Source organism: Lepidochelys kempii, chromosome 8 (assembly GCF_965140265.1).
Source record: "Lepidochelys kempii isolate rLepKem1 chromosome 8, rLepKem1.hap2, whole genome shotgun sequence".
Classification (NCBI taxonomy): domain Eukaryota; kingdom Metazoa; phylum Chordata; order Testudines; family Cheloniidae; genus Lepidochelys; species Lepidochelys kempii.
In genome coordinates, this window is record NC_133263.1 from 73,344,292 (window position 1) to 73,367,249 (window position 22,958).

The 22,958-nt window shown below is 40.6% G+C and overlaps 1 protein-coding gene across 2 annotated transcripts; it reads left to right on the forward strand.

Annotated features, from left to right (window-relative positions):
* The first annotated feature begins 585 nt into the window (after positions 1–585).
* Positions 586–19,834, forward strand: ALG14 (ALG14 UDP-N-acetylglucosaminyltransferase subunit). 2 transcript variants are annotated; one of them, XM_073356994.1, is made up of 4 exons: positions 586–842; positions 4,165–4,316; positions 5,762–5,884; positions 18,677–19,834. In XM_073356994.1, the coding sequence occupies exons 1-4, from the start codon at positions 710–712 to the stop codon at positions 18,905–18,907; spliced, it is 639 nt and encodes a 212-aa protein (XP_073213095.1). In that variant the 5' UTR covers positions 586–709; the 3' UTR covers positions 18,908–19,834. The 2 variants fall into 2 exon arrangements, with proteins under 2 accessions (XP_073213095.1, XP_073213094.1); XM_073356993.1 differs by lacking the exon at positions 586–842 and adding an exon at positions 1,300–1,683.
* The last annotated feature ends 3,124 nt before the right edge of the window (positions 19,835–22,958 follow it).

A 22,958-nucleotide genomic window follows, 5' to 3' on the forward strand; every position in this document is an offset into this window, starting at 1 on the left:
CAATAAGGACATTCTTAAAACATTTTCTTGATTACTAAATTTCAGTGGACCTACTGCTTAAGCAGCAACTACACCCACAGAGTTTGCTGGATCAGGCCTTCACCAGTTAGGATATGACACTGCTTTGCAAATGTGAAGCGCTAGACAGACATTTTTATTCCTCCCCCTGAGCGCCCGCTAGCTAAAAAGGACTCCAACTTTCTTCTTAAGCAAGTGTGCTATCCGACCCTGTGTTCAGTGAATACCGGCTGCTCCCAGCTCTGACCTAGCTGGTCCCACTTGCTCACATGCATCCGTCACCCACTGACTCCTTGTCAACCGCGGGCAGGTTCACAGAGCTTTTCACCAGCCCGCAACAACGGCGGCGCTGCAGGGCCCCCGGCGCCTCACACCGAACCCGGGCCTCCAGCTTCAGCTTCCTACTAGCTCACTGCATGGGAGCCCGGCGCCCGCTTCCGCAAGGCGCGCTGGAGAGCGGCGGGTCAGATGCGGGGGGGGGGGGAGCGGAGGCATTCACTGGGGCGCGCGCGGAACGACCTGCCTTGACTTTCCGGGGGGGGGGGGGGCGGGGAGAAGGGAGATGCTCGCTTGCCACATTACGAAGCGCATATACAGAAGCGAGTAAGTTTGAGCTGCTACGGCCCCCGTAGCTTTCGCGTCGTGTCTTCCTTGTTCTTTGGGATTCCGTGTCCGCCCCTGTCGGGCTTTGATGGATGCCCTCCCGGCCGCGCTGGGCGCCGCTGCCCTGCTGCTGCTGCTCCTCACTGTGCGGCTTTTCCTATCGAGGCGGAACAGCAGCCCGCGGACAGCTCCCCTCAGCCTCCTGGTGGTGGCCGGCTCCGGTGAGTAGAGGCGGGCCCGGTCCGGCCGGCAGAGGGCAGCACAGCGCACCGGCAAACTCCCACGGGCTGTCCCCGCCGTGAACTACAGCTTCCAGGGTGGCCTCCGAAGCCCTCGGGAGCGGCGCATGCTGGGACGTGTAGTCCTGTGGGTGGCAGCTGGGCGGCGGGTAGTCTGGGGCATGCTGGGAAGTGTAGTCCTGTGGGTGGCAGCTGGGCGGCGGGTAGTCTGGGGCATGCTGGGACGTGTAGTCCTGTGGGTGGCAGCTAGGCGGCGGGTAGTCTGGGGCATGCTGGGACGTGTAGTCCTGTGGGTGGCAGCTGGGTGGTGGGTAGTCTGGGGCATGCTGGGAAGTGTAGTCCTGTGGGTGGCAGCTGGGCGGCGGGTAATCTGGGGCATGCTGGGACGTGTAGTCCTGTGGGTGGCAGCTGGGCGGCGGGTAGTCTGGGGCATGCTGGGAAGCGTGCTCAAGCCCTGCGCGGCGGTGCTGCTTGGAGCTGTCGTGTTTCCGGGCAACAGCTGTGTCCCGACATGGAGAGCTGGCCGGCGGGGCCTGACTTCTGCGGCAGGGCGCCCGCCTCGGCGGGAGGGCCATAGAGAAGCAAGAGGCAGGGTGGAAAGTGGAGTGAGGTTTGAGGGACAATATGAGGAAACCTGTGGGGGCATTAACAGGGATGCCAGGGTGATGCTTGGAGATGCCCCGGGAGTCATGGGTCATGCTTCGGCAACCAGGTGGGCCAAAGGGCAAAATGCACCTAGGCTGGGGGGGGAGGCTTTTCCTATCGAGGCGGAACAGCAGCCCGCGGACAGCTCCCCTCAGCCTCCTGGTGATGGCCGGCTCCGGTGAGTAGAGGCGGGCCCGGTCCGGCCGGCAGAGGGCAGCACAGCGCACCGGCAAACTCCCACGGGCTGTCGCCGCCGTGAACTACAGCTTCCAGGGTGGCCTCCGGAGCCCTCGGGAGCGGCGCATGCTGGGAAGTGTAGTCCTGTGGGTGGCAGCTTATACCCCACACTACGGCCAGTAATGCTGTTAGTGCGCTGTTGTATGTTTCTGCTGTAATATGCAAGACTACTTCATCCACCACTAGGTGACAGAGTAGTATTTTATTATGTTAAGAGTGTAACTTTTCCATTGCTAGGATTGCAAAAATCAAGCTCCAACAGAGATGGAGCCCTTTCTGTGCTACCATGGTATACTTATTTATTGATAATATTGACATGTATCTCCTGCTGGGCTGGAACTCTGGGGCTGTAATACAGCTTGGCAACACTACACAGCTGTATGGGCAGCATGTGAAGTATAGGATGTGGAGGGAAATTACGTTAAATATGTCTTTTAGGACCTTGCTATGCTTTCAAGGAAATAAACAATAACTGTATCACTTATTCTTAAGGCACAGAAAACTAAGTGTGAAAGACACCCTATACAAGGAAATGTGGGGTTAAGAACAGATGGAATGGGCCTCTTCTGGAATGACAACAGAAGAGTACATAATACAACACACACAAATCTAAAGAGAAGAATTAAGAATGTGGTAGCATCTTTTGCTCCATTTTTAGCTTTTTTTTTTTTTACAAGCCACCTGCAGTGCATACTTAGGTTTTTTACTTATAATTTTTTTTCTTAAACTTCATTTTTGCATACTTTTAAAAAACAAACAAAAAACCACAAGATACATTATATCTGCTATGTGAAAATCACTCTCACATCAAACCCAGTGAAGGATTAAGGTAATTATAAAAATAAATAAACCACACTAATAAAGATACACGATTGAGTTTGAACCTGGGAGCCTCCTCCTATAGTGCCACTATAATAGATTTACATATAAAGATTTTAAACTTTCAATCCCACTACTGATCTAAGGAGATCTCCTTCAGAACACATCCAAAATATACTATGCAAAAATGTAAGTAAAATTGACGATTATGTGTTTTTGCATAGGTGCTGAAATATGGGAGTCTGGATACCATGGTTTTTTTTCTGTCAGTCTCCTGCCATGTATAAATGCCTATGGCATGCATCCTAATGGCATATATTGGGTGTTAGAGTCTTCCAGATGCTATTTGCCACCAGTGAAAATGGACAGCAGCTGCCAGAGTACAACTGGTTTTACTTACTTTAGTTTGGTCTACCTCTGCAATTCCATGGCAGAGTGAAAGTAACTAGAGCCCCAATCCTGCTTCATTTGAGTACATAACTGTTTGCAAGATCAGGGCATAAAATAGTACTGTTCTAGAGACTGATCCTGTATGCCCGAAGGACAGGGAATTCCTGTCAGCTTTAATGAGTGTTGCACTTGCAGCTTACAAGAGTGGGGTCATATTCAGTTTCAGTATTTAACTGGCTATCTGGGTTGTGTGTCTTTGCATATGAGCATAGTGTAACTGTGTGCCTGCTCCTCCTAAAAAGAGAGAAGAACATGCAGGAGGAAGAAAGGAATAAAAATGAGAGGTACCTACATTTTAAGACTGGCCTACCAAAATTTTGGTACCCAAAGTTGTCATGTTATTAATGTATAAATGAGGTTACGTATATAGAGTTGCATGAGGTTCTAATAACAGGCAAATTGACCATTTCAGGGATGATATGATAGTCCTCCAACTGTTATAGTTGTCTTACCTTGACATACAGGACCAAACTCTGTTTTAACCATATTATTAAAATCACTTTACAGCCCAGTGAAGATCAGGCGCTAGATTAGTTACACTGGTAGAAGCTAGTGAAAAGCAGGTGGCAGGGAAGAGTTGGAGTGATACAAGGACATTTGTAATCACAGTATCCCACATTGCTTCCAGATGGCCAGCATAGACCCAAAAGTGTTGGTGCTGGCTGGTAAAGGGATCATGACCTGGAATGGCTTGCATATAGTGATAATGTGTCGAAGGCTTTAAGTCTGACCATAAGACATAGTTAAGACAGGTGTCAAACCCCATCCTCTCTGCAACTGGCAAGTGTGCTATAAACAGGTCAAGATTAAACTGTGCTATAACCAGAACAGTTGGCTCAGCTGTATTTGTGGCATAGACAGGACATTGGAAAACAAAGTCTCTGCAGTATGTCCTCTGTATGGGCCTGGTCCAACTCCCATTTAAAATCAGTGAGTCTTTCAATTAACTTCAGAGAGAGTTGAACTGTCTCCATATTATCTTAACCATCACAAACAGCCCCTAATTAAATTCCCAGCTCTCAGAGGAGGGTAAGTGATGCTAATATTAGCAATGTTTCTTAAAGGAAGAAGTGACCCCCAGCACCATGTTTTCAAATGGAAGTTGCCAAATATTTCATATAATAACTAGCTTCGATGTTTTTTTTCCCCCCAGGAGGACACACAACAGAAATCCTGAGGTTACTCAGCAGTTTGTCCCAATCATACTCTCCTAGACATTACATTTTTGCAGACTCAGATAAGATGAGTGAAGATAAAATACGTACTTTTGAACAAAAAAGAGCTGAAACTTTCTCCAATTCCCAGGTCAGTTAAATACATACTCATAAGAAAGCTTGATCATTTGTACACGATATAGTACAGTAGAACCTCTGAACACCAGCATTACAAACTGACTGGTCAACCACACTCCTCATTTGGAATGGGAAATATGCAATCAGGCAGCAGCAGAGACCAAAAGAAAGCAAATACAGTACAATACTGTGTTAAATGTAAACTACAAAAAAAAAAATAAAGGGAAAGCAGCATTTTTCTTCTGCATAGTAAAGTTTCAAAGCTGTAGTAAGTCAATGTTCAGTTGTAAAACTTTTCAAAGAACCACCATAATGTTTTGTTCAGTGTTACAAACATTTCAGAGTTACAAAGAACTTCCATTCCTGAAATGTTTGTAACTCTGAAGTTCTACTGTAGTTTAAAATCACCTTTTAAAGGATTACTGAAAGACTCTGGCATTTGTTTAGGAATGCATATGTAGTTACTTACCTTCAATTGATACCTAATCTGTTCTATTACCAGCAGGATAGTGAGTTTGTGTGTGTGTTTTTTGGAGGGGCGTGAGGGGGTGAGAGAACCTGGATTTGTGCAGGAAATGGCCCACCTTGATTATCATGCACATTGTGTAGAGAGTTGTCACTTTGGATGGGCTATTACCAGCAGGAGAGTGAGTTTGGGGGGGGGGGGGGGGTGGAGGGTGAGAAAACCTGGATTTGTGCTGGAAATGGCCCAACTTGATGATCACTTTAGATAAGCTATTACCAGCAGGACAGCGGGGTGGGAGGAGGTATTGTTTCATGATCTCTGTGTGTATATAAAGTCTGCTGCAGTTTCCACGTATGCATCCGATGAAGTGAGCTGTAGCTCACGAAAGCTCATGCTCAAATAAATTGGTTAGTCTCTAAGGTGCCACAAGTACTCCTTTTCTTTTTGTAAATATTTTTTGAAATCGTGAGTAAAACAACAGAGTATGCTGGCCACTGACTCATTAGATTCTCTTCTTGATTACCTCCGTTTTTACGCTACTGTAAGTCCACTCCCCGTTTACACTTGCAAAAGTCAGAAAATTGTATCTGATGAGTAAAAACACAAAAATGTCTTAACAGTGCTTTGTGTTGTCCACTAGGTGGGGCACTAAGTTAACATACTGCAGATGAAGTTGCTCTTTATGTGTACTTTTATTGAGCTAGAAGTGTTTTAAAGTAATGTGGGATGGGATGAGGGAGCAGAGTTCTGGTATTCTGGTATACAAGACGTATTGTTTTTACAGCACCCCAAAGTGTATTATTCACTTTACACAGCAAGGTCCTTGACCAAAGGGTTTACACTCCAGATTTTAGAAATAACAAGTGCATGTAATAAGGAAACATACAAAATGAACAACAAACAAATGTTTTTATAGTAACATGGATATATATGCTGTCACATATTCTGCAGAAGGAATGTAATTTATTTCAGTTGATCCTACTCTCTTCCAGTTTACCCTTAATCGTATTCCCAGATGTCGGGAGGTGCGCCAGTCTTGGAGCTCTTCAGTACTGACAACACTGTACTCCATACTTTACTCCTTTCCTTTGACTTTCAGACTAAAGCCAGATTTGGTATGTAAAACAAACCTTGTTAATGATGAAATGCTAATCTGTTCTAAACGGGAGTAGCTGTTTGGGATATCAAACCATTAACGAATATACAATATGTGTACGCTTAGGCTTACGGTCCTTACTCAGGTAAAACTCCCATTAAGAAAGGACCACAGGATCAGGCTATAATGGTATGCTAGAACAAAATCCATGCTCCTCCTTACCAATCCAAAATTCTGTGTTTCTAGTTCACAATAGACTAAATTCTTAAACACATAAAGCTGTGTAGTGCTTTCACTCTCTACTATTTAAGATGCCTATGGTATCATCTACAGCGGCAACAGAATTTTGAACTGATGTCAGGGAAGATATTTCTCTGTAGTAGGATATCTGAGTAATACCCTGAACATGCTTAATAGAGAACCTTTGGCATTGTAGTAAGAAGCGCAGTTGTCAAATATGACACCGTGGCCTCACAGTCAGGAACTGCATGTTGGAAAGGACACCCTGCAGATTTCTTAATAGCCACTAAAAAGAAGGGAAGTGTTAAATTTTAGCGTGGAAAATCTACAGTTGGACTCCGTGGCTGGGGACTGGTAAAATATCTGTAGTCCTGTGGCTGTGGAGGATAATAATTATTTACTTTAGCACAAAATGTGGCTTAATTACTTATTGAATGATGTACGGCAAAGACTATTGTATGAAATTTGCCAAATTTAATTGACATACTGTATGTAATTTTACATATTTTACGGTAAAGTAAAATCTTTGTAATTGGCACTTTCAGGTGTCAAGTAAATGGTTGTCCCGATGAAGTGAGCTGTAGCTCACGAAAGCTCATGCTCAAATAAATTGGTTAGTCTCTAAGGTGCCACAAGTACTCCTTTTCTTTTTGCGAATACAGACTAACATGGCTGTTACTCTGAAACCAGTTAAGAAAATTTCTTAGCAGTATGGCATGCATATTCACTGTAATGAATTATTTAGTGTACTAAGCACCTAAGAATATATTAAAGTAAGTTTAAATCTCTTGTCATCCATATTAGAATAGGGATGCAGCAGGAAACAAACATAGGGTTGCACATTAGAAACCTAGGATACCAAAGTATCCCTTTAGGTTTGCAAGGTAACTTGGTAACAAGGTAATTTGTAAGGTAACTCCCTTCTCTTCATGTGTCAGTATATTTATGCCTGCATCTGTAATTTTCACTCCATGCATCTGAAGAAGTGGGGGGGTTTTACCCATGAAAACTTATGCCAAAATACATCTGTTAGTCTTTAAGGTGCCACCGAACTCTTCATTGTTTTTGTGGATAGATACTAACCCAGCTACCCCTCTGATACTTTAGGTTTGCAAGTAACTTAGAAAACTTCATTGAAGCTCATTGCACTCCCTCCATCATGCTGGTAGAAGCTGACACAGTCCAGGTTGCATGTGCTTCTTGATGTTTATCTCTGCAAGGAGTAGGAATGCAGTAGCACAAGCTACCTGCAATCCCTGTTCTTTAGCCTTGAGTGTGGGTGTGGCCCATCTGGGCAGGGAAGGTTCAGACCAAACAGGGATTCAGTACTTCACTTGAGCAGTACATGTCAATAGGGTTCGGACTACATTTTAAAACTGCCCTCTGTTTCTGTATTTCTCTCTTTGGCACAGAGCCTCGAGGCACTTACTGGCAAATCTAGCTTCAGGTGCCCATTTACATGAACTTTTCAACTACATGTCAATTTATTCAATTTTAGAGTCACTAAAATTAATTATTTAGCCTGTTCCCTGGCAATGATCTCATTTAAGCAGATATGCCACTTACCAAAATGTAGATTAGGATGTAACCTATTGTAGTAATTTTTTTCATTTGTCCTCAAATATGTAAATTCATGCTATTTAAAGCCAACGTGTTTCTGTTACTATCACCTAGTGTAATTTAATAAATCATAAGCAGTCACAATTTTGTCATTCTTGGATTTATGAATATATTTAGTAAAGATGCGCCAAACACAAAAATTTGAATTGGAACCAAACTTCCCCAAAGTTAGTGCGCTTGGATTCAGGGTTTTGGTTCTGACCCATCTCTAATATAATCTTCAGTTATCTAGTATACTAATTCTAAATAGTATCAAGATTAACTACATATGCAGTACACTGCAACAAGATAGTTTCTGTAAATCAGTGGTTCTCCACCTCTCCAGACTACTGTATCCCTTTCAGGAGTCTGATTTGTCTTTTGTATCCCCAAGTTTCACTACTTAAAAACTACTTGCTTACAATATCAGACATAAAAATACAAAAGTGTCACAGCACTATTACTGAGAAATTGCTTACTTTCTCATTTTTACCATATAATTATCAAATAAATCAATTGGAATATAAATATTGTACATACATGTCAGTTATAGTATATAGAGCAGTATAAACAAGACATTTGTCTTTATGAAATTTTAGCTTCAACTGACTTAGCTAGTGCTTTTTATATAACCTGTTGTAAAACTAGGCAAATATCTAGATGAGTTGATGTACTCCCTAGAAGACCTCTGCATACCCCCAGGGGTACATGTACCCCGGTTGAGAACCACTGCTGTAAATGATCTGTTTATGGGCCTGATCCTGATCTCATTGGCTTAATTGGTCCAGATAAGTTTGTGTCACAACAAACCTGACACGCAGTTTAAATAAAACAGAAGGTCAAGGAGAAGTCATTGTGGAGCCCCCTGCTGTTCTCTCCACACATTAATTAAAAAAGAAAAGCAAAGAAAAGGTAAAGTGCCTTTTATCCAAATTAAATAGACAGCCTGTAGGAGATCAGAGTAATGAGTACATTAGGAAATTTAATGAATATCTGTTTTATCGAGTTATCATTATGAGTGAAATTGACTGGAAAATCTAACTGAGCAGCTTAATATGCTACCAAAGGAGCCGACATGGAAAATCATATGAGAAGAACACTGTGAAGTAACTAACTGTTATATAATTCAATTGATCCTTTGTTTGTAAGAGGAACTTAAAATAACTGTGATATTTCCTGGTAGAATTGTCAGAACTTGTGTCAAAATTGCTAATTTATTGATAGTTTAGTATACATGTAATGCTTTTAACATTTAAAAAAAAGTCTGTCTTGATAAAATGAATAATAGTTTAAAGAAAGAGTACATCTTTGCCAAGGTCCATAAGCCCTCTGCACTGAAATCCTACACAGTTTTATTTATTAAGAAAATTTAAGAACATTGTAAATTTTTAAACGGCATACATCAGTGATCACTTCAAAATATGTGAGAATAAAAGTTAGAGTGCTTGTAAAGATTATAGAATAGTTATGAGAGCAAAAATAGAGACTAAAATACCTTTTTTGCCTATAAAAAGATTCTAGATGTGCAGTACGTGAAACAATTGCTTATATTTAACTTTCCTTGGGTGAAAATGTGGTTAGTGATCCGCACCTCCCTACATTCTTGGCAGAATATCATGTTCCGTACTTTATAAGACTTAGGAGAGGGGGAAATGAATACTAGAATTGAGTTGACAGCATTTGTGTAAAATTTCTGATATAAAAATCAGCACCCAAATATTACTTTGCTTAGTGTTCCAAAATTTATCAGATCAAGTAAAGAACCAAGTATTTGTAACATTGGAAGCTATAGAGACTTTAGGTTTTATCGGTGTAGGCAAATATTTTTCTGCTGTACTTTCTCTTGGGAAAAAGGAGGAGTTTGGAATACTTCTAAATCATTTATATACAGGAATGACTGATCCTACAAATCCTTGTGCACCTAAAACCCCTGCTGACTTCAGTGGAAGTTTTTAGGAGCATGAGGAATGCAAGATCTGGCCTTCGTGAAGTGAAACATGTCCTGGGCATCAGAAAGTCCCAAATGCAGCAGAACTGCTGCAGTTCCACTCTTCAGTAGGTGGAGAACAAGGAGAATCCTGCAGTGAGCTCCCTGTGTACCGCAAAGGCAAGCTTCGCAGTGGGTAGACTTACGATGGCATAACTAGTGGGTCCATGGACCAAAAAACTATAAGGGAAGCAGCAGACACAGCTGCACTTTTCAGAGTAGCAGCCATGTTAGTCTGTATCCACAAAAAGAACAGGAGTACTTGTGGCACCTTAGAGACTAACACTTGTGTTACGTGCCTTGTCTCTTAGTTGTGGGGAGGATAACATCTCCTTTCATACCTTGCCTCGGGCTCGTGGCAAAGCCCTGTAGCTTGTGCTTTGTGCTAGGGAGCAGAGTTCAGCATCCTATCCTGAAGTCATTAGGAGTTGAGGATGCTGAACAATTCTCAGGAGGCCTTTCCAGCTCAGGTGCTTGGTTTGAAAAAAAAAAAAAGAAAAAGAAAAAGCATTTTTCATAGATTAGATCTAATCCTTTTCAGACATATTCTGTGGCTAAGATTTTCAAAAGTGACTAGTGATTTTTGTTATCAAACTTGAGACATCTTAGAGGGGCCTGATTTTTAGAGCACAGTGCTCATCGTTTTTTGAAAATTACATCCCTTTAAAGTGTTGTATCAACCAAAATCACAAGTCACTTCTCAAAATCTTGACCTATATTTTTATATCCAAGTACAATACCTTAGAAATAATTAAGCATTGTAAGATGCCCAGTTCTTAAGCGAGTTAAGTTCACCATAACAAACGTAGATAAAGCCTCACACAATGAAACTGTATATGAAAGGAGACCGTTATTTCACTTAGCTAAGATTTTTCCATTCTCTGTACTATGTTCAAAATGTCTTAAGTTCACAGCACTTGAGCAAGTTGCTATGATGGACAATAAGTTATTGTTCCTTTATATCATGATTCTCATTAGATCTTTGTGGTAAGCCTTTCCTATTTTTCACTTTTTAAACAAGTGCACTGTGTGTGATTCTGCTAGTAAGGGGAATCTGGTAACTTGTTTTGTGTGCCAAAGCATTCCGCCCCACCCCCCATAGTTTGTCTGGTACTGTACTGTTTTTATATTATGTCTCATCTATTATTATCCTTTTTTAGATAAAAAACACTTAACATGTTCAACAGAAACCAAAGTAGGAAAAGGGTCAGCTGTGTAAGTTGCACAGTATATAAAAGGAAGGAAAGTTTAACAACACAAAATTAAGTCTAAGTTCTCTTCCGGGATTTACTAAAACATGGGGGAGTCTTCTGTTCTTTGTTTAATACTTTACACTTATATAGAACTTTTCATCTTCAAAGCACAGGGAAGGAGTGGGGGCAGAAAACCTAACTGGCTTCAAGACTGAGCTTGATAAATTTATGGAAGCGATGGTATGATGGGACTGCCTACAATGGCATGTGGCCCATCGGCGGCTACCAGTAGCAAAAATCCCCAATGCCCAGAGATGGGACACTAGACGGGGAGGGCTCTTGAGTTACCTGGGAAAGAATTCTCTGTAGTATCTGCCTGTTGGGTCTTGCCCACATGCTCAGGGTCTAACTGATCACCATATGTGGGGTTGGGGAGGAATTTTTCCCCAGGTCAGATTGGCAGAGACTGAGGGGGCTTTTTGCCTTCCTCTGCAGCATGGAGCACAGGCCACTTGCAGGTTTAAACTAGTGTAAATGGTGAATTCTCTGTAACTTGAAGTCTTTAAACCATGATTTGAGGATGTCAGTAACTCAACCAGAGGTTTGGGGTCTATTACAGGAGTGGGTGGGTGAGGTTCTGTAGCCTGAAATGTGCAGGAGGTCAGACTAGATGATCATGATGGTCCTTTGTGACGTTAAAGTCTATGAGTCACTTTACCATTGTTGACCAGTTCTTACAACAACATTACCAATTACATAAGTCAGGTCTCCAGAGGGAGACAATGTTAGGGTTAAGGATAGAGCTGGGTTCCTGGCTCCCAGTCCTATGATCAGCCTCTAGATTTAACTTCTTTCTAGGTATAAATCTATCTCACTCATCCTCTACCTCATGAAAATAATTAGTGTTTTACTTTTCCACACATCACATAGTTTTATATGTAGCATATCAATTGCTATCTTATGAACATGTTTATATGCATATAACAAAAGTCACACTTAACTACCTCAAAAATACCTTTTTCAAAGTTTCTGATCCATGCTAATGAAAGCCACATTGACAATTGTGTTTTTTAAAGTTCAATTGTAGGGTCGTTGTCAAGCAAGCATATGTATATACAGTTTTTAGGTTTTATTATTCTTTTTTCTCCTTGGAAGGTTTACTTTTTGCCCACCCTAGTCAAAAGAACTTCTTAATGCTATTTTTATAAGCTCCACATATTGTAATTTGCTGTTACGTATTATAAAACTTTTTATTTAAGTATTTTTATATAGCTCCCAACAGTACAGCATATGGGTGCCTCAGTTAAAAACATGTAGTTAAAATAAACTGCATACAATAATACTGCACACAAATGGTAGACAGACTGCAGCTGCTTTGGTACAGTGGCTGCCTTCTCTAAGGAATATCTGTTTTCTGAAAATTAATTCCAGAGTCTAGTTAGCCAGTTGTACCTTACTAGAGGGCCCGAAAGGCCACTAAATTGTGGCTCTGGTGATCTGTTTGATGTAGTGAGTTCCATAAGTGAATGTGAAAGTCCTCCACTGAAAAATGCTGTGGGCTAAAAAGTTTGGTCACTTTCAGTCATTTTAATTTCTTGATTTCATTGAGGATCCTGGTTTATTTTGGTAATTCTCTTCTTTTTCTCCATGGAAACTGTTTTTTGGCATTTCTTACCAATCCTCCTTTGAGAATACTAAGACAAACAACTAAAACACTTTTAAAGTAGTCCCTGTCTGTCAGTCTATAACAAGTTAGTAATATTTTTAAAGGCCCTATTTTTTTCTTGCTGACTTCTTATTCCTTTTGTACTTGAAACTTTTCTTACAATTTCTTAAATGAAGCCACAAAGCTCTTTTTAAAAAACAAAAACAAAAACAAAAAAACTGGAATTTTGCCTTTTTTGATTCTTTCTTATGTATAAAAAGAGGATCTCCAGATTTTTTCCCCCTTTGTTTCTTATTCCCTTCCTTCACTCCCCCTGCACTTGTTTTTTACCTTTAGAATATCAAGAATGTGAATTTGGGACTTCCCTAGTGTTGCTGGAGGACCATGGGAAGATCTCAGAAGTTTATTGTGAGCTTTCACACTTTAACTGAAGTGGCTGTGGTGTTAAAGATTCAGCAAATACTTCTTTTTCCCCCCAAATACATCAATTTGCCATTGAACTGTGTCAACAAAATCAAGGAGTTTTTAAGTAGTCTTACAAAATCTGTTCTCTGCACAGATCCTCAGCTTTCAATCTCTTGGCTCTTCAGAGATAAGTCTGGTTTTTTTTTCAGTAATTCTACAGTTTTCCAATCTAAATAGGTCCTACAGAAATTTCTAATATAAAAACCAAAACAACATTCAGGCCTCCACTGTTAATTATAATGAAGCAAAAGACCCCAGCCCATTGTTTTTCCCTTTAAACTCTTGTTAAATTGTCCTTTAATTTTTATTGTCCAGTGATAAGGTTTCACTGCAGATAAGCAATGCCATGTCAAAATTAGCATTAAAACAAAGAACCAATTGACAGGCCTTTTTCATTTATAATAAAATGATAGAGCATGACATTGCTTTATCCATCCATGAGGATACTGTTTATCCATCCATGGATACGGTTTCTGAAGGTTAAAGAGCAGTATTTCGTCTGGATCTCTTGCTGTTTTGGTGCACTGGCATGATGTAATGAGTTGTGATAGTTACCTATTTTACGGTATTTAATAAGCAGTGATCAAATACCAAATTTATAGAAGTGACTATCTGACTTATCATTAAGATTTAACCCTTTCACCCTAGCCTGTATCTTTTTTATAATAATCACTATAACATTAAAACTATATTAGGTACTTTACAGACAAATTTGAAGACAAGGGGTAAAATTTTCATAAGTGCCTAAGTCCCATTTTCAAAAGTGACTTGGGAATACAAGTCTTACTGACTTTCAATGGCAGTTCAGCTCTTAGGGTTATATTTTTAAAGATATTTAGACACCTGTACATTGAGTTAGCTTTGAATCACCCTGGTGGCACAAAGATGTCTGGAATCTTTGGGTGACACAGAGCCACTATAGCACTCTTCTGCCACCACCACTCCCATCCTGGTTTATTGTGCAAGCAACGAATTGGGAAACGGAGATATGGCCAATGCTTTCTTAGGCCTGGCTTATCCCCAGTTGCTATAACATCCCTTGGGGGTCCATTATCAACATAAATGGGAGAAGCCTGAAGCCTGCTCTAAGTCATAGGCCATTATGGAGAAGCTAAATGAATTATTTGCATCAGTCTCCACTGCAGAAGATGTGGGGGAGATACACACATCAGAGTTATTCTTTTTGGGCAACAAATTGGAAGTACTGTCACAAACTGATGTGTCAATAGAAGAGATTTTAGAACAAAAAATAAACTGAATAGTAATAAGTTACCAGTACCAGATGGTATTCACCCAAGAGTTCTAAAGAAACTAAAATATGAAATTGCAGAACTGCTCATTGTAGTATGTAACTAGCTCTGAAGTTAGCGTCCATACCAGATGACTGGAACTAAGAAGCCATGGGATAAGAGGGAAGGTATTACCTCACCACCTTGTCTCTCTAATATCCTGGAACCAACATGCTAAAAACACCACTGCAAATTAATGAAATTATTCAAGATTGTTAACTCCTTGCATTCTGCTTTGGACTTACAGAGGGCTCTCTTAAAACTAGGTGACTGGGCAACAAAATGGCAGATGAAATTCAATGTTAAGTGCAAAGAAATGCACTGTGGGGGGTGAATTCCACTATATATATATATATATATACACATACACACAATGATGGGTTCTAAATTATCTGTTACCACCCAATAAAGAGGTCTTGGAGTCACCGTGGATAGTTTTCTGAAAACTTCTGCTCAAGGCACAGCAGCAGTCAAAAAGGCTAACTGTATGTTAGGAAAGGGATAGAAAATATAATGCTACTATATAAATGCGCCCACACCTTTAATATTGTGTCTAGTTCTGGTTGCCCCCTCTCAAAAAAATATAGTGGAACTGGAAAAGGTTTAAAGACGGGCAACAAAGGTGATCAAGGGTATGGAACGGCATCCATTTGTGGAGATACTAAAAAAGTTAGGGCAGTTCAGTTTAGAAAAGAGATGGCTAAGGGTGGGATATGATAGAGGTCTATAAAATCATGAATGGTGTGGAAAAAAGTATTACTTACATTTTCATGCAATACAAAAAATGGGTCACTTCATGAAATTAACAGGCAGCAGGTTTAATACAAATATGAGGAAGTACGTTTTCACACAGTGCACAACTAACCTGGGGCACTCATTGCCATGAGATGTTGTAATGGCCAAAAGTATAACTGGGTTCAGAAAAGAACTGGATATGTTCAATGACTATTAGCTAAGATGATCAGGGACGCAACCCTGTGCTTGGGGCAACCCTAAACGTCTGACTACCAGAAGCAGGGAATGGAAGATGGGTGGATCACTCCATAATTGCCATGTTCTGTAGTCTTCCCCTAAAGCTGTGTTGGTGACAGGATACTGTGCAAAATGGACCATGGTCTGACTCAGTATGGCAGCTTTTATGTTCTTATGCCAGGAGCTAGTCAAGCAACCGGACAGCCTCAGAGTTGAGTGCACAGTTGTCTTCAATTCACTGTGTACACCACCTCCAAGTTATGATGAGCATTATCCTGACAAGTAGCAGAATCTATCCCAGAATACAGAAAAGCAATGAATTTCTCTGATATTGTCAGGCTCACAAAGAGCAAACTCTGTGGAATTTTCTAACAGAAATAAGAGAGCAATAGCTATTGATAGGTCTTACATTAATTTTTCAAATTTCTACTAAGGTTGTAGGGGCTTTGTTGCCCTCCTTTTGATTACTGAATTTTATGAACCTCAGAAGAGCTGAAATATGTAATTAAAGGTATAAATTGGAAAAATAAACTAAGTAAATATAATAACTCGCAAGTTCTCTGCTTTTGTTGGTTTTGTTTTAGCCCTTTGTCTGACATTTAATCTTTGTACGGCTGTGAGCTGTTTTCTGTGTTTTAGCTAGTAAATGTCATTCATTCTAGTACATTGTTGCATTCACTTACACTAAAGCAGCTTTCATTTGCAGTGGCTGCCATGTGTCAGAGTTCACTCTGTGCTAGTTTTGGGGAGGGGGAAACTACAGGTCCAGCTTGATGCCTTTCAACAGCCATAGAAAATGCCGCAAAACAGGTAAAGCAGTATTAAGTCAAAGTGTTTCGCTGCTGCCCTTAGGATTCTGAATAGCAGAGATCAAATTGACCAGATTATGCTGCTGCTGCAGTGCTGTGGGCTAGTCTACACTGGCGATGCTAAAGTGCTGCTGTGGCAGCACTTTAACGTGGCTTGTGGGGTCGTGGCGCAGCGACGGGAGAGAGCTCTCCCAGCGCTCTAAAAAACCCACCTCTGTGAGGGGCATAGCTGCCAGCACAGGGAGCGCAGCTCCCAGCACTGGGGCACTGTTTACACTGGCACTTTATAGCGCTGAAACTTGCTGCGCTCAGGGGGGGTGTTTTCATATCCCTGAGCAAGAAAGTTGCAGCGCTGTAAAGTGCTAGTGTAGACAAGCCCATTGTCTGTGTGCAGACTCAGAAAGAGAGTATCAGTTTACACTTAATTCACATTTGGAAGATTTTCTTTGTAACCATTAGGGGGTAGAATTTTTTTTAAATGAAAGCTTAAGTTCTGCAGACTTCAACATTCATTCTCAACAGCTTGGAGAGTGGATTTTCAAACCCTGGCGTAGGTACTCAATATTTAGCACAGCAGCAGTTTTGAAAATACAGCATATTATTTTGATTTTAAAAATCTAATATGTAGAGTTGTTCTCAACCGACTCTCATCTTAACCAGATTTGGGCTAGTATGAAAAGAATTCCACTGTAATTGTATTATACAAATATATTGGTATTTTGTTACTGCTTACATGTAACAAAAACATTTCATGGTTAATTGGGGCAATGCATAATACTCAGTACTTCTGACTTATTATTTCAAAGATTAAGAGAGTATAAAAAGTGTTACCCATTAAACTCTCTTTCCCCACTGTAAATGTTAATGAAACTCAAATGTGAATAATTAATTTCTGTAAGAACCACACTAAAAAGTGACATTAATTTATTTTGCATATAAGCTTGGTGGCTTATTTTTTCTCCCACGAGAAAATGTTGTCCTAAACTGTGTCATCCAAAGACTCCCAGATGTCTCTCAAACTTACTATATGTAACTTTCTACCCAAAAAAGTCTTTAAGAGTTGGAGAACTGGGAAAACAAAATTTAAGTGCCTAAAATAAGTATATTTCACACAAACTTTAATGGTCTGATCCTGAGAGTGCTGAATTAATGGGAGTTGCGTGTGTTTTTAATTAGTTTTGCTGACTGGAGCAGGGGACAGGGAGCCAAGACTCCCAGGTTCTGTGTTCCTGGGTACGGGACAGCTGTTCGATCTTAGCTAAGTCACTTTTGGCCAGAATTTTTACACGTGAGTGCCTAAAGTTTGGCACCTAAATATCAATTTAGGTGCCAAACTTTAAGTACTTAAATAAAAGTGGCCTGTTTTTAAGATGTACTGAGCACCTGTAGGTGTGAGAAATGCAGGACTGAGTCTATAACACAAATTATGTGACCCTATTATCTAAAATTATTCCTATTTTATATTACATCCCAGGGAAATAAAGTTGTTTTAGCCATAATAAAACACAGTGTCTCCATTATTTACCAAACAATCTGCAACTGTTCCAAATGTGCTGATAACAGTCTCATTCAGTTTGGTAACCCTGACCCCTGCCCCTGGAATCAGGCTACTTTTACTTAGGAAACTAATGGCTAGCCTACACTGGCAACGCTAAAGCCACCTCCACAAGAGGCACGGCTCCCAGCGCTGGTGCACTGTTTACATTGGCACTTTACAGCGCTGAAACTTATTGCGCTCAGGGGGGTGTTTTTTCATACCCTTGAGCAAGAAAGTTGCAGCGCTGTAAATTGCCACTGTAGACAAGCCCTTAATGTGGGTTAGATGGCTAAAGGCATCCTAGTTTGAAAATGTTGGCTTAAACCTCTCTGTGCCTCATTTTACCAATCTGTAAAATAGAAATAATCTTTATTTCATTAGAGTAATTAATGTTTGTAAGGCACAGAGCCTCTGATGACAAGTGCAAAGCATTATTATTAATTATATGCATGTAGCTACAAAAGAGCATAATGGTAACAAGTTTTGGTAAAAACTCCCAAGTGCTTACTAGAAAACCCCCAATAATTCAGCAGATCAGCTAAAAAGCCTGATAAAAGCCCCAATTCGGCAAAACATTTAAGCATGTACTAAGTGTTTTGCTGACTCAAGGCCAAAATTCAGGAGGTTTATAACTATATTGCCAGTTTCAAGAAATCCTAATTAAACTCTTCAGGCTTTATTGTACCCTAAGCCCATGCAGGGAACTCCTGTTATCATCAATGAAAGCTCTGCCTGAGGCCAGTATTTGACCCCTATGTTTTGCTAGTAGTGTTCCTGAAAGCTATCGAATTTTGATCCCTACACAAAAAAGTCCCTTCTAGGAAAGGAGCAACATCTCCCACCTTACGACAACATTTGACATTTAAAATATGTTTTTTGGCAGCTGTTTGTTTTCTTGTAAGCCCTACTGTAAATTTGCCTTTTCTTTTTGTTTAGTTTTAATAAATGTCTAAGTTTTATACATGTAATAGTTTATGGAAACATCTAAGGTCTCTATACAGTATAAGAAAATCTGATATTTGACTTTTGTTCTTAAATATTTTGTTTCTCTTAGATACTGTGCAATGGACCAGGAACATGTGTTCCTGTCTGTATATCTGCCCTTCTTCTTGAGATACTGGTGCTAAAGAAAGTTATCATTGTATATGTAGAGAGCATCTGCCGAGTGGAAACTTTATCCCTGTCTGGAAAAATTCTTTACTACTTTTCGGATTACTTCATTGTTCAGTGGCCTGCTCTGAAGACAAAATATCCCAAGTCTATATATCTTGGTCGAATAGTGTGACAACAAAAGACAAACTTTCTTTGTAATGAATTCACATTTCTGCAGGTAGCTCCTCTTAATGCTTAAAGGAATATATTTATTTTTTCCACAGGTACTTGATTTGAGATTTACTGGTTGTTGCAAACCAAATGTATAAGTCAAACAGCCAAGACTTGAAAGCCGACTGCAATAAAGAGTTACATTAAAAAAAAAAAAGTTATTTCTGCATACACATTTGTTGCCATCATGTGGATTTATTCACCAGCTTCCCTTCACACTTGTAAGGGAATAGCATTGAATCATCTCAGTCCCAGGTTTCAGCTAATTGTCTTGTGACATAAACAGGAAGATTTGTCTACAAATAAATATAAGAGTTTGTCTGAATTGTAGCATTTCCTATAAGGAAACTTTCTGTAGTATTCTAAAGGGTAAAAAACATGGTCTTGTTGTAATACAACAGACTGTTTCCTGTATGCAAGCAGCAAAGTGCCTAGCGAATCTTTGGAATATAAAGAAAACAGTTATATTAAGTTGGCTTCCATACAATTAGCACTCTACAGTCTTCCAAAACTCTGGACATTAAATCAGCATCATTTTTTCTCTTGATTTGTCAAAGCTGCTTCTGCTATCCAAAACATACCTCTTGTTTAAATTAAGATAAATAAGACGGTGACAGATATTCTGAGAGAGATGCAGTATTTGTATAGTCGAAAGATACACACTTCAAAATGTACATAAAAATATCCTTCGCAGCTTTCCATCATAGAGAAAACTGTCACAGTGGAGTATTGAGCTGTTTGGCCCAGTTTGCTGCTACGTGTATTAACAATGGCAATAGAAATGGGGAAAAATACCTCTCTTGCTTGGTGAATTTGATTTCTGTATATTTTGTTTTGTCTGTTTAAGAAAAGAATCTCTTTATTTCAGCAATACAATGCACATTTAATAAAAAAGGTTTTTTTCATGGAAAATGGCACTTCATATCCGACAACATTTAAAAAATTATTTTGTGGGAGAATGAAGTATGTGTAAGTGTACTTTAGTCTTTCAAGTTCATCTGGCAAAATGTAGTCCTATACAATGTTCCATGCATAAAGAAATATAAACACATCTGTCATCTGTAGATATACACACACGTATGTTTCTGGCTAGAAAAACACATACAGAGAAGAAAGCTCATAGAAGAGTGGAAATGCTTTATAGAGAATGTATGAACTGACTACAAGGAGGCCAAGCAGCAGCTCCGCAAGCAACCACGTGGGGATAAAGTTCTGAGGCCTTTTCCACTACACCAGAGGTCAAAAAAGTCATGGAGGTTATCTTGGTAACTAGAGCAAGGATTGGTTTATTTCCACAGAAATAGTGGTGCCTGCTTTTTGGAAATAAGGGTGTGAGGAGACATTTAACCTGTTCCCTGGAAAAAGTATCCTGGTATGCTAAGTCCTGTATGAGGGCCAGGTGTTGCATCCCATCTGCAGGTTTAATAATTCTTAGTGGGGGGAGGAACATAATTGCAAAGATTCCATTAATTTGGTCACTAATGTGTTTCAGAACCCTATATATTTTACAGGGTCTTAACATAGACAGTGACTTAACACAAAAGGAATGCTAATGGATTAGAGTTTTGTATGAAGACATCTTTGTGCAGTTTGTATGGATCACCACTTAGGTCCTTGAAAATGACCTGATGTGAGTTATGATGATATGTGTAAGTTTTTCCCTTGGTAACTGGAATGAGGACCATGTTATCAGGACTTTCTGCACAGTTGTAGATTGGTAAGAAGGGAGACACTGTTTTATTATGGCTAAAACTACTTCGTTTTATAGAAGCGTTACCTAACTTATTCTGTGAGCTGGATGCCGCCCTCTACTGCAGTAAGGCACTCGAGTTGAGGGGGGAGAGGGCATAGGGACCCTCTTCCCCTGCTCCCTGTAAAAGCAGCAGTGCAGGATCTCTCCCTAGAGCAGCGGTCCCCAAACTTTTGAAGGTTGTGCTCCCCATTACCCATATCCAGCTCTGGGGTGAGTGGGGGGAGACGATGGACGGGGTGAGTGGGGGGAGACGATGGATGGGGCAAGGGGGCCAAGGCTGGGGCCACAGCTGGGAGCGCGGCTGCAGCCACGAGTGGATCTGTGGCTGGAGCCAGGCCAGGAGTGGTAACATGCCGAGGCTGGGGACGGGGCCAGGCGTAGGGCTGGGAGCCAGGGACATGTCTGGGAGCAGGACAGGAGCAGAGCTGGGGAAGGGAGTGCTGGGTAATGGTCCTCCCTCCTTTGTGGGGGCTGGGTTGGGCCCTGCTGTGCCGATGCATGTTCCTTCATGCCCCCCTGGGGGGGCATACCCCACACTTTAAGGGACCTTCCGCCCTAGAGCTTAAAAGCCCACAAAAGGACTCAATGAGTGTTCCCTCTTATGCACCATGTCCTCAAGGCAGTATGGTCTGTTGATGAGAGGGTATGTCCAGTTCCCAGGCTTACTAGTATATATATACACCACAATCAGGAACATGCACTGCTGGGGTCACATGCTGTTCCTATTTAGAGCAGCAGAAAAGTGTACACCACCACACCTCGTACAAGCTCACCCCATAGACTCCTTGGGTAAGTAGGAGTTGTAGACTGGTGGGTGTATTATGAGCAACCTTGTTCCCGTTTCCAGCATGCCCAGGGCAGGATTTTACCTTCTGTATGGATTATCAAATGCTGTGTGGATGAACTGTGTCTTTGACGGAAGCCTTCAACAAAACTTGCTTTAGTAATCATACCAGGTACAACAAAGAGGAGGAGTGTTCCTGGCTTTAACTGTGTTAAGGGAAATTTTGTAATCAATTAAATCTTTTCAAGGAAAAAAACAAACCTCAAATGACTGTTCTAGTTCTCAAAAAACCTTGCAGAGCTGAAGTAAATTAGCATTCTCGCCTTTTGTTTGTAGTAGGTGGGTATAACCAAACTATCATTTTAAAAGAAAATCACATTCTTCCTGCTTTCAGCAGTGAAACATTGTGCTAATGCTCCACTCCAAAGACTTAAAATTAAGTGAATGTGTGAAGTGATTTTACTTGATTCTCTTTTGCTGTATTTATTTCCCCTTAAATAAACCTTGACATTCAGATAGACAACTTTGTACCATATACACGCCTGAGCGTGATGAAATTGTCATTAAGCTCTGAACCCAAATTAGTAGTTGTTACTTGATTCCAACAGGAGGAGAGAAGGGAAGGGAAAGGGTCGGTATTTAGTGAAATGTAAGTATTTAGTGAAAACACAGAATAATTTTTTAATCCCTCCCTGCTCTCTACCTCAGTTAAGGCACCAAAATCTGCATTTTTGCCCACAGTGCTCCTATTGTACCTGTTAGTACATGAGTGTGGAAAGTAGATCACAGGGAAACCACAACACAGTTGGCTGGTGTTAGGGAGGGTTATTTAGATGTAGGGATGCTTCCCTTCTTTCAAAAAATGAGAATATAGATAAATGCAGATTTGAAACAAAATGGAGCAGAAAGTACATTTTTAAAGAAAAAATATGACTTTATGGAAATATCGTTCCCAGAGTTGGCAAAAGATTCAGAAAGGAATGAAAAGCATGCAAAAGATTTCTTCATTCAGTTTGGGCCTGGGAGCCAAATTTGAAAGGAGGCATAGTTTTCATGGTGGGTAACCCAGAGGTTTATAATCCGACAAGTATGCTAGATGTTTAGAATGAATGATCTCTGTTTTCACTTGGTTGTCATCCTGCAGGAGCATATGCTAGGAGCAGCTAGAATGCGCCGCTCATTCCAAAATGCAATGAACTTTCTAAAAATTCTTGCTCTGATCCTACTTCCCCTCTCTCCCCACCCACTGCAAAAGCTAGGTGCCACTTAGATCATAATAAGAATGATAACAAAGAAAGGATGAGGAGTTATAGAGTTTGAAAGATGACTTCTGAGATGTGCCCCAAAAACTCGAAACAAAATCTCATGGCATTCGGCCAGTGAACCCAACTAGTGATAATTCTTGTGTAAGTATTCTGAGGTAAGGTTGTTCTATATTACAACATTTCCCAACCCATTAATGATTTTTTAGGACTT

Coding starts and splice junctions, on each gene's coding strand:
- ALG14 (XM_073356993.1), top strand. CDS start 1,536: ATGCCCCGGGAGTCATGGGTCATGCTTCGGCAACCAGGTGGGCCAAAG. Junction 1,684..4,164: donor CCTGGTGATGGCCGGCTCCG/GTGAGTAGAGGC, acceptor TTTTCCCCCCAG/GAGGACACACAACAGAAATC. Junction 5,885..18,676: donor TCAGACTAAAGCCAGATTTG/GTATGTAAAACA, acceptor TGTTTCTCTTAG/ATACTGTGCAATGGACCAGG.